At 58.5% G+C, this 12,652-nt stretch overlaps 1 protein-coding gene across 1 annotated transcript in view; it reads right to left on the bottom strand.

Moving 5' to 3' along the window:
- Positions 1 to 3,328, bottom strand: part of espl1 (extra spindle pole bodies like 1, separase) — a 79,218-nt gene extending 75,890 nt beyond the window's left edge. The window contains 1 exon segment of the mRNA XM_085972549.1: positions 3,147 to 3,328. Within this exon segment, the coding sequence (XP_085828675.1) occupies positions 3,147 to 3,245 (99 nt within the window). The 5' untranslated portion in view covers positions 3,246 to 3,328.
- Between the last annotated feature and the right edge of the window lie 9,324 nt (positions 3,329 to 12,652).

Below are 12,652 nucleotides of genomic sequence, written 5' to 3'. Positions count from 1 at the left end.
GTGCCGGAGGACTAATAACTATGTATATTAATCAAGGCTTTTGACAAGGTCCTGCATGGCAGACTGGTCACAAAAGTAAAAGCCCGTGGGATCCAAGACAAAGTGGCAAGTTGGATCCAAACTTGGCTCAGAGGCAGGAAACAAAAAGGTAATGGTCGAAGGGTGTTTTGTGTGACTGGAATGCTGTTTCCGGTGGGGTTCCGCAGGGCTCAGTACTGGGTCCTTTACTTTTTGCGGTATACATCAATGATTTGGACTTGAATGTAGGAAGTATGATTAAGAAGTTTGCAGATGATACAAAATTTGTGTCGTGTGGCTGATAATGAAGAAGGAAGCTGCAGACTGCAGGAAGATATCAGTGGACTGGTCAGATGGGTAAATTAAATTTAATCTGGAGAAGAGTGAGGTATTGCATTTGGGGGGGGGGGGGGGGGGGGCTAACAAGGCAAGGGAATAGACAATAAATGGTAGGACACTGAACTGCAGAGGAACCTTGGAGTGCATGTCCACAGATCCCTGAAGGTAGCGAGCCAGGTAGATAAGGTGGTTAAGGCAGCATACGGAATGCTTGCCTTTATTAGCCGTGGCATAGAATACAAGAGCGGGGGGGGGGTTACGCTTCAACTGTATAGTTAGGCCTCAGCTAGAGTACTGCGTGCAGTTCTGGTCACCACATTAATCAAATCAAATCAACTTTTATTGTCATTGTTAGTGCACAAGTGCAGTACAACGAAATGTAGGCTTGCGGCTCCCGAGAGTGTACATTTAGATTAAGACATTTAAAACATTCAACATACATTTGGCTTGTAATACATTAACATAACCACAATAAAGTGCATTGGCAGATGTGCAGGCTTTAGAGTTTATTTGTGGTGTTCAGTAGGATGACAGCCCTGGGAAAGAAGCTGTTCCTAAATCTGGTCGTACGGGTGCGAATGCATCTGCAGCGTCTCCCAGATGGCAGGAGGGCGAACAGACTGTGGCTGGGGTGGGTAGGGTCTTTGATGATGGACCGTGACCTCCGTAAACAGCGTTTCTGGTAGATGTGCTCTATGGTCGGTAGCCGGGTGCCGGTAATGCGTTGGGCAGTTTTGACTACCCGCTGCAGGTAGATTGCACTAGAGAGGGTACAGAGGAGATTTACAAGGATGTTGCACCCTAGGAGAGTACAGAGGAGATTTACAAGGATGTTCCACTAGAGGAGGGTACAGAGGAGATTTACAAGGATGCTGCACCCTAGAGGAGGGGTACAGAGGAGATTTACAAGGATGTTGCACCCTAGAGGAGGGTACAGAGGAGATTTACAAGGATGTTGCACTAGGAGGGTACAGAGATTTACAAGGATGTCGCACCCTAGAGGAGGGTACAGGCGAGATTTCTAAGGATGTTGCACTAGAGGAGGGTACAGAGGAGATTTACAAGGATGTTGCACCCTAGAGGAGGGTACAGAGGAGATTTACAAGGATGTTGCACCCTAGAGGGGGGTACAGAGGAGATTTACAAGAATGTTGCACCCTAGAGGAGGGTACAGAGATTTACAAGGATGTTGCACCCTAGAGGGGGGGGGGGGGGTACAAGGATGTTGCACCCTAGAGGGGGGGGGGGGTACAGAGGGGATTTACAAGGATGTTGCACCCTAGAGGGGGGGTACAAGGATGTTGCATCCTAGAGGGGGGGTACAGAGGAGATTTACAAGGATGTTGCACCCTAGAGGGGGGGTACAAGGATGTTGCATCCTAGAGGGGGGGGGTACAGAGGAGATTTACAAGGATGTTGCACCCTAGATGGGGGGGTACAAGGATGTTGCACCCTAGAGGGGGGGTACAAGGATGTTGCACCCTAGAGGGGGGGTACAGAGATTTACAAGGATGTTGCACCCTAGAGGGGGGGGGGGTACAAGGATGTTGCACCCTAGAGGGGGGGGGGGGGTACAAGGATGTTGCACCCTAGAGGGGGGGGGGGTACAAGGATGTTGCACCCTAGAGGGGGGGGTACAAGGATGTTGCACCCTAGAGGGGGGGTACAAGGATGTTGCACCCTAGAGGGGGGGTACAGAGATGTACAAGGATGTTGCACCCTAGAGGGGGGGGGTACAAGGATGTTGCACCCTAGAGGGGGGGGGTACAAGGATGTTGCACCCTAGAGGGGGGGGGGGGTACAAGGATGTTGCACCCTAGAGGGGGGGGGGGGGTACAAGGATGTTGCACCCTAGAGAGGGGGGGGGGTACAAGGATGTTGCACCCTAGAGAGGGGTACAGAGGAGATTTACAAGGATGTTGCACCCTAGAGGGGGGGGTACAAGGATGTTGCACCCTAGAAGGGGGGGGGGGTACAAGGATGTTGCACCCTAGAAGGGGGTACAGAGGAGATTTACAAGGATGTTGCACCCTAGAGGGGGGGTACAAGGATGTTGCACCCTAGAAGGGGGGGGTACAAGGATGTTGCACCCTAGAGGGGGGGGGTACAAGGATGTTGCACCCTAGAGGGGGGGGGGTACAAGGATGTTGCACCCTAGAGAGGGGGGGGGTACAAGGATGTTGCACCCTAGAGAGGGGTACAGAGGAGATTTACAAGGATGTTGCACCCTAGAGGGGGGGTACAAGGATGTTGCACCCTAGAAGGGGGGGGGGTACAAGGATGTTGCACCCTAGAAGGGGGTACAGAGGAGATTTACAAGGATGTTGCACCCTAGAGGGGGGGTACAAGGATGTTGCACCCTAGAAGGGGGGGGTGTACAAGGATGTTGCACCCTAGAGGGGGGGTACAAGGATGTTGCACCCTAGAAGGGGGGGGTGTACAAGGATGTTGCACCCTAGAGGAGGGTACAGAGGAGATTTACAAGGATGTTGCACCCTAGAGGGGGGGGTGTACAAAGATGTTGCACCCTAGAGGGGGGGGGGTACAAGGATGTTGCACCCTAGAGGGGGGTACAGAGGAGATTTACAAGGATGTTGCACCCTAGAGGGGGGGGGGGGTACAAGGATGTTGCACCCTAGAGGAGGGTACAGAGGAGATTTACAAGGATGTTGCACTAGAAGAGGGTACAGAGGAGATTGAGGGGGATTTCGAGGATTTTTCTCACCCTAGAGGGGGTGTTTTGAGGGATTAAAGGGGATTTTTCTCACTGATCGCGGGGCGGGTCTGACCTGGATTTCTCTCCTCAGTCTCTCGCTTTGTTCCCGGCTCCCTGTTCTCCGCTGGAGCTCCGCCGCTCCGGCCCCGCTGACCATCCGCGCTCCGGCCATTCCCCAGTCCGACAACTAACCAACTGTCATTGCCCAGCGGCCCGCCCGCCGTTCCGTTTAAACTCAGCGGCTCCAGCCAATGGCAGCCCGGCTCACACACACCATCTGACCATAGGCAGGCAGATTCCACCAATCGCAGCGCGGCTGACACACCACCTGACACATAGACTGGCAAACTCCACCAATTACAGCCCGGCTCACACACCACCTGACCGTGGACTGGCAACTTCTACCAATCACAGCCCGGCTCACACACCACCTGCCCATAGACTGGCAAAATTCACCAATCACAGCCCGGCTCACACACCACCTGCCCATAGACTGGCAAAATTCACCAATCACAGCCCGGCTCACACACCACCTGTCCACTGACTGGCAAATTTGACCAATCACAGCATGGCTCACACACCACCTGACTCATAGGCTGGCAAACTCCACCAATCGCATCACAGGCTCCGCCTCACACATCCCCAGACAGGCAAATTCGACCAATCACAGCCCCGGCTGCTCCTCACACACCACCTGATCCCCAGACGTGCAGATTCCACCAATCGCAGCCCAGTTCACACACCACCTGATCATAGACTGGCAAATTCCACCAATCAAATTTCCCTTAGTTCTGAAGAAGGGTTTCGACCTGAAACTTTGACTTTATTTCGCTCTGCGCGGATGTTGCCTCGCCTGCTGAGTTTTTCCAGCGTTTTCTTTTGATATTCCACCAATCACAGCCCGGCTCACACCCCACCTGACCATTGACTGGCAAATTCCACCAATCGCATCCCAGGCTCCTCCTCACACACCACCTGACTCCCAGATTGGCAAACTACACCAATCACAGCCCGGCTCACACAGCACCTGACCCAGTGGCTGGCAAGCTCCACCAATCACAGCCGGGCTTACACACCACCTGACCATAGACTGGCAAATTCCACCAATCATAGCCCGGCTCACACACCACCTGACTATAGACTGGCAAATTACACCAATCACAGTCCGGCTCGCACACCACCTGACCATAGACTGGCAAACTTCACCAATCACAGCCCGGCTCACACACCACCTGATCCAGGGACAGGCAAATTTCACCAATCACAGCCCGGCTCCCACACCACCTGATCCAGACTGGCAAACTCCACCAATCACAGCCCGGCTCATACACCACCTGACCACAGATGGCAAATTCCACCAATCGCAGCGTGGCTAACACAACACCTGACCCTAGACTGGCAACTTTTACCAATCACAGCCCGGCTCACACACCACCTGACCATAGGCTGGCAAACTCCATCAATCACAGCCCGGCTCACACACCAACTAACCGAGACTGACCAATCACAGCCCCCCACCCCATGCGGTCCCGCCCACCGTGCCGCGAGGGCTGCCGGGAGCTGCAGTCCGGCGGTCTTTTTTCCCGGGCGGCCATCTTGGAATCCATCCAGAACAACAACAACAACTTGTATTTCTTTATAGAGCGCCTTCGAGGCAGCTGAAACCTTCCAAGGTGCCTCACAGGAGTGTTACCAGACAAAGAAAGACAAAATGCTGGAGGCCCGGAGTGATACGGGGCAGGAGGAGGCTGTTCGGGGCAGGAGGAGGCCGCTCGGCCCATCGCGCCCGTGCCAGCCCTTTGAACGAGCTCTCCAATTAGTCCCACTGCCCCTCCGCTCTTTCCCCCGTAGCCCTGTGAATTTTTCCCCTTCAAGTATTTATCCAATTCCCCTTTTGAAAGTTACTATTGAATCTGCTCCCACCGCCCTTTCAGGCAGCACGTTCCAGATCACAACAACTCACTGCGTAAAAAAATTCTCCTCATCTCCCCCTCTGGTTCTTTTGTCGATTATCTTCAATCTGTGTCCTCTGGTTACCGACCCCCTCCTGCCACTGGAAACGGTTTCCCCCCTCTCTCTACTCTTAGCAAAACCCCCTTCGTAATTTTTAAGGCCTCTATTGAATCTTCTCTTAACCTTCTCTGCTTCAAGGAGAACAACCCCAGCTTCTCCAGTCTCTCCACATAACTGAAGTTCTTCATCCTCAGGAACCATTCTGGTCAATCTCTCCTTAACCTTCTCTGCTCTAAGGAGAACAATCCCAGCTTCTCCAGTCTCTCCATGGCACTGAAGTCCCTCATCCCTTGGTACCATTCTGGTCAATCTCCCCCTTCACCTTCTCTGCTCTAAGGAGAACAACCCCAGCTTCTCCAGTCTCTCCGTGTCACTGAAGTCCCTCATCCCCGGTACCATTCTGGTCAATCTCTCTCTTAACCTTCTCTGCTCCAAGGAGAACAACCCCAGCTTCTCCAGTCTCTCCACGTCACTGAAGTCCCTCATCCCCTGGTACCATTCTGGTCAATCTCCCCCTTAACCTTCTCTGCTCTAAGGAGAACAACCCCAGCTTCTCCAGTCTCTCCACGTCACTGAAGTCCCTCATCCCTTGGTACCATTCTGGTCAATCTCTCTCTTAACCTTCTCTGCTCTAAGGAGAACAATCCCAGCTTCTCCAGTCTCTCCTGGTACCATTCTGGGAGCGCCACACTGTCGGAGGGGCAGTACTGAGGGAGCGCCGCACTGTCGGAGGGACAGTACTAAGGGAGCGCCGCACTGTCGGAGCAGCACTGGTCTACCCCTCACAGACGTGTTCAAGCGGTAGTAGGGACAATGCTCAAGTCCATTATAAAAGATGTAATAGCAGAGCACTTGTAAAACAGTGACAGGATCGGACAAAGTCAACATGGATTTACAAAAGGTAAAACGTGCTTGACTAATCTACTGGAATTTTTTGAGGATGTAACTGGTAGAATAGATAAGGGAGAACCAGTGGATGTGGTGTATTTGGACTTTCAGAAGGCTTTCGATAAGGTCCCGCATAAGAGATTAGCGTGTAAAGTTAAGGCACATGGGATTGGGGGCAAGGTATTGACTTGGATAGAGAACTGGTTGGCAGACAGGAAGCAAAGAGTTGGAATAAACTGCTCTTTTTCCGAGTGGCAGGCAGTGACTACTGGGGTACCGCAGGGATCGGTGCTAGGACCCCAGCTACTCACAATATATATAAATGATCTAGACGAGGGAACTAGATGTAATATCTCCAAGTTTGCAGATGACACAAAGCTGGATGGGCGTGTGTGCTGTGAGGAGGATGCCGAGAAACTCCAGTATGATTTGGACAGGTTGGGTGATTGGGCAGATGCATGGCAGATGCAGTATAATGTGGATAAATACGAGGTTATCCACTTTGGTGGCAAAATCAGGAAGGCAGATTATTATCTGAACGGCAATAGATTGGGAGAAGGGGAAGTGCAACGAGACCTGGGTGTCCTTGTGCACCAGTCGCTGAAGGTAAGCATGCAGGTGCAGCAGGTGGTTAAGAAGGCAAATGGTACGTTGGCCTTCGTAGCGCGAGGGTTCGAGTACAGGAACAAGGATGTCTTGCTGCAGTTGTACAGGGCCTTGGTGAGACCACACCTTGAGTATTGTGTGCAGTTTTGGTCGCCTTATCTGAGGAAGGATGTTCTTGTCATGGAGGGAGTGCAGCGAAGATTCACCAGACTGATACCTGGGATGGCAGGAATGACGTATGAGGAGAGATTGGGTCGATTGGGCTTATACTCGCTGGAGTTTAGAAGAATGAGAGGGGATCTCATTGAAACTTATAAAATTCTAACAGGACTAGACAGACTAGATGCAGGAAGGATGTTCCCGATGGCCGGGGAATCCAGAACCAGGGGTCACAGTCTAAGGATAAGGGGGTAAACCATTTAGGACAGAGATGAGGAGGAATTTCTTCACCCAGAGAGTGGTGAACCTGTGGAATTCTCTACCACAGAAGGCAGTTGAGGCCAATTCATTAAATATATTCAAGAAGGAGTTGGATATATTTCTTAAGTCTAAAGGGATCAAGGGATATGGGGAGAAGGCAGGGACAGGGTACTGAATTTGGATGATCAGCCATGATCTCATTGAATGGCGGAGCAGGCTCGAGGGGCCGAATGGCCGACTCCTGCTCCTATCTTCTATGTTTCTGTGTATTGGACAGACTGGGTATTAATTTGTCTCCACTCCTGCCCAACTCCACACACTCTGATCTGGGAGTGGGGGCTGGCTGTGGAAGGCTCATCACATTGTGGGGGTTCCCGGAGGTCCGGGGCTGGGGCGAGGGCGAGAGAAGGCAGCCCTCCAGTCTCACAGGGACTCCCCGCTATTCCCCACACAGCCATCAGATGGAGCTCCGTCACCATTTAAACTAACACGAGGGGGAAATCTGTCTCTCAAATTATTCTCGCCGGGGGACGGGACTGGACCCCATCTCACGGTACCTCACCCTGTGGCCGCAGCATTCACATGTGACCCAAAGATGAATATGACTCTCTCTGTCTCTCTGTCTCTCTCTGTCTCTCTCTCTCTGTCTCTCTCTCTCTGTCTGTCTCTCTCTCTGTCTCTGTCTCTCTCTCTCTCTGTCTCTGACTCTCTCTCTCTATGTCTCTGTCTCTCTCTGTCTCTCTCTCTCTCTGTCTCTCTGTCTCTGTCTCTGTCTCTGTCTCTCTCTGTCTCTCTCTCTCTCTCTGTCTCTCTCTCTGTCTCTCTCTCTCTCTGTCTCTCTCCCTCTGTCTCTCTCTCTCTGTCTCTCTGTCTCTCTCTCTCTCTCTCTCTGTCTCTCTCTCTGTCTCTCCCTCTCTCTCACTCTGTCTCTGTCTCTCTGTCTCTCTCTCTCTCTCTCTGTCTCTCTGTCTCTCTCTCTCTGTCTCTCTCTGTCTGTCTCTCTCTCTCTCTCTCTGTCTCTCTCTCTGTCTCTCCCTCTCTCTCACTCTGTCTCTCTCTCTCTGTCTCTCTCTTTCTCTGTCTCTCTCTCTGTCTCTCTCTGTCTCTCTCTCTCTCGGTCTCTCCATTGTTCCTCTGCCCCCAAGTGCTGCTCTCTGCTCCCAAACCCTTCCCTTCTTTGGGGGAATCCCGGCTGAGTTTCCCCCTTGAAAGGAGGGGGAGAGAGAGAGAGGAAGAGAGGGAAAGAGAGAGAGGAGTGGAGAAAGAGAGAGCGAGAGGAAGGATGTTTTGTTTGTGTGGAGGGAAGTATGAGGAGAGAGAGTCCCTCTGGGGGAAGGAATGCGAGGGGAGGGCGAGGGATGTGGGGATAAGGGGAGCGGCGCGGAGGGAGGGTGAGGAGGGAGAGGGAGGGTGAGCAGGGAGGGTGAGGAGGGAGGGAGAGGGAGGGTGCGGAGGGAGAGGGAGGGGTGAGGAGGGAGAGGGAGGGTGCGGAGGGAGAGTGAGGGTGAGGAGGGAGTGGGAGGGTGCGGAGGGAGAGGGAGGGTGAGGAGGGAGAGGGAGGGGTGCGGAGGGAGAGGGAGGGTGAGGAGCGAGAGGGAGGGTGCGGAGGGAGAGGGAGGGTGTGGAGGGAGAGGGAGGGTGAGGAGGGTGAGGGAGGGAGAGGAGGGAGAGGGAGGGTGTGGAGGGAGAGGGAGGGTGCAGACGGTGAGGAGGGAGAGGGAGGGGTGAGGAGGGAAAATGTGTGGAGGGAGAGGGAGGGTGCGGAGGGAGAGGGAGGGTGCGGAGGGAGAGAGAGGGTGCGGAGGGGGAGGGTGCGGAGGGAGAGGGAGGGTGGGGAGGGTGCGGAGGGAGAGGGAGAGTGCGGACGGAGAGGGGGAGAGTGCGGAGGGAGAGGGAGGGTTCGGAGGGAGAGGGAGGGTGAGGAGGGAGGGGAGGGTGCGGAGGGAGAGGGAGGGTGCGGAGGGAGAGGGACGGAGCGGAGTGAGGGGGAGGGTGTGGAGCGAGAGGGAGGGTGCGGAGCGAGAGGGAGGGGTTCGGAGGGAGGGGGAGGGTGCGGAGGGAGAGCGAGGGTTTCGGAGGGAGAGGGAGGGTGTGGAGGGAGGGGGAGGGTGCGGAGGGAGGGGGAGGTTGCGGAGGGAGGGGGAGGGTGCTGAGGGAGAGGGAGGGTGCGGAGGGAGAGTGAGGGTGAGGAGGGAGAGGGAGGGTGCGGAGGGAGAGGGGAGGGTGCGGAGGGAGAGGGAGGGTGCGGAGGGAGGGGGAGGGTGCTGAGGGAGAGGGAGGGTGCGGAGGGAGAGTGAGGGTGAGGAGGGAGAGGGAGGGTGCGGAGGGAGAGGGAGGGTGCGGAGGGAGAGGGAGGGTGCGGAGGGAGAGGGTGGGTGCGGAGGGAGAGGGAGGGTGCGGAGGGACAGTGAGGGTGAGGAGGGAGGGGAGGGGTTCGGAGGGAGAGGGCGGGTGCGGAGGGAGTGGGAGGGTGCGGAGGGAGAGGGAGGGTGCGGAGGGACAGTGAGGGTGAGGATGGAGAGGGAGGGTGCGGAGGGAGGGTGCGAAGGGCGAGGTTGGGGTGTGGAGGGAGTGGAGGGTGTGGAGGGAGAGGGAGGATGAGGAGGGAAAATGTGTGGAGGGAGAGGGAGGGTGAGGAGGGAGAGAGAGGGTGTGGAGGTAGAGGGAGGGGGAGGGTGTGGAGGGAGAGGGAGGGTGCGGAGGGAGGGTGTGAAGGGAGAGGGAGGGTGACGGAGGGAGAGGGAGGGGTGCGGAGGGAGGGGGAGGGGTGAGGAGGTAGAGGGAGGGTGCTGAGGGAGCGGGAGGGGTTCGGAGGGAGTGGGAGGGTGCGGAGGGAGAGGGAGGGTGCGGAGGGAGGGACGGAGCGGAGGGAGGGGGAGGGTGCGGAGCGAGAGGCAGGGGTTCGGAGGGAGTGGGAGGGTGCGGAGGGAGAGTGAGGGGTTCGGTGGGAGGGGGAGGGTGCGGAGGGAGAGGGAGGTGTGAGGAGGTAGAGGGAGGGTGCGGAGGGGGAGGGAGAGGGAGGGTGCGGAGGGAGTGGGAGTGTGCGGAGGGAGAGGGTGGGTGCGGAGGGAGAGGGAGGGTGCGGAGGGACAGTGAGGGTGAGGAGGGAGGGGAGGGGTGCGGAGGGAGTGGGAGGGTGCGGAGGGAGAGGGAGGGTGCGGAGGGACAGTGAGGGTGAGGATGGAGAGGGAGGGTGCGGAGGGAGGGTGCGGAGGGCGAGGTTGGGGTGTCTGGGAGGGTGCGGAGGGAGGGGGAGGGGTGCGGAGGGTGAGGAGGGAGAGTGAGGGTGAGGAGGGAGAGGGAGGGTGAGGAGGGAGAGGGAGGGTGAGGAGGGAGAGGGAGGGTGCGGAGGGAGAGGGAGAGGATCGGAGGGAGTGGGTGGGTGCGGAGGGAGAGGAGGGTGAGGGAGGGTGTGGAGGGAGATGGAGGGTGTGGAGGGAGTGGTAGGGTGCGGAGGGAGAGGGAGGATGCGGAATGAGGGGGAGGGTGCGGAGGGAGTGGGAGGGGTGTGGAGGGAGAGGGAGGGTGAGGAGGGAAAATGTGTGGAGGGAGAGGGAGGGTGAGGAGGGAGAGGGAGGGTGCGGAGGGAGAGGGAGGGTGCAGAGGGAGGGTGTGGAGGGACAGGGAGGGTGAGGAGGGAGGGGGATGGGTGCGGAGGGAGAGGGAGGGTGCGGAGGGGGAGGGTGGGTGAGGAGGGAGAGGGAAGGGTGCGGAGGGAGAGGGAGGGTGCGGAGGGGGAGTGTGGGTGAGGAGGGAGAGGGAACGGTGCGGAGGGAAAGGGAGGGTGCGGAGGGGGAGGGAGAGTGCGGACGGAGAGGGGGAGGGTGCGGAGGGAGAGGGAGGGTGAGGAGGGAGGGGGGAGGGTGCGGAGTGAGGGGAGGGTGCGGAGGGAGAGTGACGGAGCGGAGTGAGGGGGAGGGTGCGGAGCGAGAGGGAGGGGTTCGGAGGGAGGGGGAGGGTGCGGAGGGGGAGGGTGCGGAGGGAGAGCGAGGGTTTCGGAGGGAGAGGGAGGGTGCGGAGGGAGAGGGAGGGCGCGGAGGGAGGGGGAGGGTGCGGAGAGAGGGGGAGGGTGCGGAGGCAGTGGGAGGGTGCGGAGGGAGAGGGAGGGTGCGGAGGGAGGTGAGTGTTCGGAGGGAGAGGGAGGGTGCGGAAGGAGCGGGAGGGTGCGGAGGGAGAGGGAGGGTGAGGGAGGGTGCGGAGGGTGAGGAGGGAGAGGGAGGTTGTGGTGGGAGATGGAGTGTGTGGAGGGAGAGGGTGGATTAGGAGGGAGGGTGTGGAGGGAGAGGGAGGGTGAGGGAGGGTGCGGAGGGTGAGGAGGGAGAGGGAGGTTGTGGTGGGAGATGGAGTGTGTGGAGGGAGAGGGTGGATGAGGAGGGAGGGTGTAGAGGGAGAGGGAGGGTGAGGAGGGAGTGGTAGGGTGCGGAGGGAGAGGGAGGGTGGGGAGGGTGCGGAGGGAGAGGGAGAGTGCGGACGGAGAGGGGGAGAGTGTGGAGGAGCGGGAGGGTGTGGAGGGAGAGGGAGGGTTCGGAGGGAGAGGGAGGGTGAGGAGGGAGGGGAGGGTGCGGAGGGAGAGGGAGGGTGCGGAGGAGAGGGACGGAGCGGAGTGAGGGGGAGGGTGCGGAGCGAGAGGGAGGGGTTCGGAGGGAGTGGGAGGGTGCGGAGGGGGAGGGTGCGGAGGGAGAGGGAGGGGTTCAGAGGGAGGGGGAGGGTGCGGAGGGAGAGCGAGGGTTTCGGAGGGAGAGGAGGGTGTGGAGGGAGGGGGAGGGTGCGGAGGGAGGGGGAGGTTGCGGAGGGAGGGGGAGGGTGCTGAAGGAGAGGGAGGGTGCGGAGGGAGAGTGAGGGTGAGGAGGGCGAGGGAGGGTGCGGAGGGAGAGGGAGGGTGCGGAGGGAGAGGGAGGTTGCGGAGGGAAGGGGAGGGTGCTGAGGGAGAGGGAGGGTGCGGAGGGAGAGTGAGGGTGAGGAGGGAGAGGGAGGGTGCGGAGGGAGAGGGAGGGTGCGGAGGGAGAGGGAGGGTGCGGAGGGAGAGGGAGGGTGCGGAGGAGAGGGAGGGTGCGGAGGGAGAGGGAGGGTGCGGAGGGACAGTGAGGGTGAGGAGGGAGGGGAGGGGTTCGGAGGGAGAGGGCGGGTGCGGAGGGAGTGGGAGGGTGCGGAGGGAGAGGGAGGGTGCGGAGGGACAGTGAGGGTGAGGATGGAGAGGGAGGGTGCGGAGGGAGGGTGCGAAGGGCGAGGTTGGGGTGTGGAGGGAGTGGAGGGTGTGGAGGGAGAGGGAGGATGAGGAGGGAAAATGTGTGGAGGGAGAGGGAGGGTGAGGAGGGAGAGAGAGGGTGTGGAGGTAGAGGGAGGGGGAGGGTGTGGAGGGAGAGGGAGGGTGCGGAGGGAGGGTGTGGAGGGAGAGGGAGGGTGACGGAGGGAGAGGGAGGGGTGCGGAGGGAGGGGGAGGGGTGAGGAGGTAGAGGGAGGGTGCTGAGGGAGTGGGAGGGGTTCGGAGGGAGTGGGAGGGTGCGGAGGGAGAGGGAGGGTGCGGAGGGAGGGACGGAGCGGAGGGAGGGGGAGGGTGCGGAGCGAGAGGCAGGGGTTCGGAGGGAGTGGGTTCGGAGGGAGTGGGAGGGTGCGGAGGGGGAGGGTGCGGAGGGAGAGTGAGGGGTTCGGAGG

Source organism: Somniosus microcephalus, chromosome 33 (genome assembly GCF_052327205.1).
Source record: "Somniosus microcephalus isolate GS21.2 chromosome 33, FLI_Smic_1.0, whole genome shotgun sequence".
NCBI classification, from domain to species: domain Eukaryota; kingdom Metazoa; phylum Chordata; class Chondrichthyes; order Squaliformes; family Somniosidae; genus Somniosus; species Somniosus microcephalus.
This window is presented reverse-complemented; position numbering and strand designations above follow the sequence as displayed.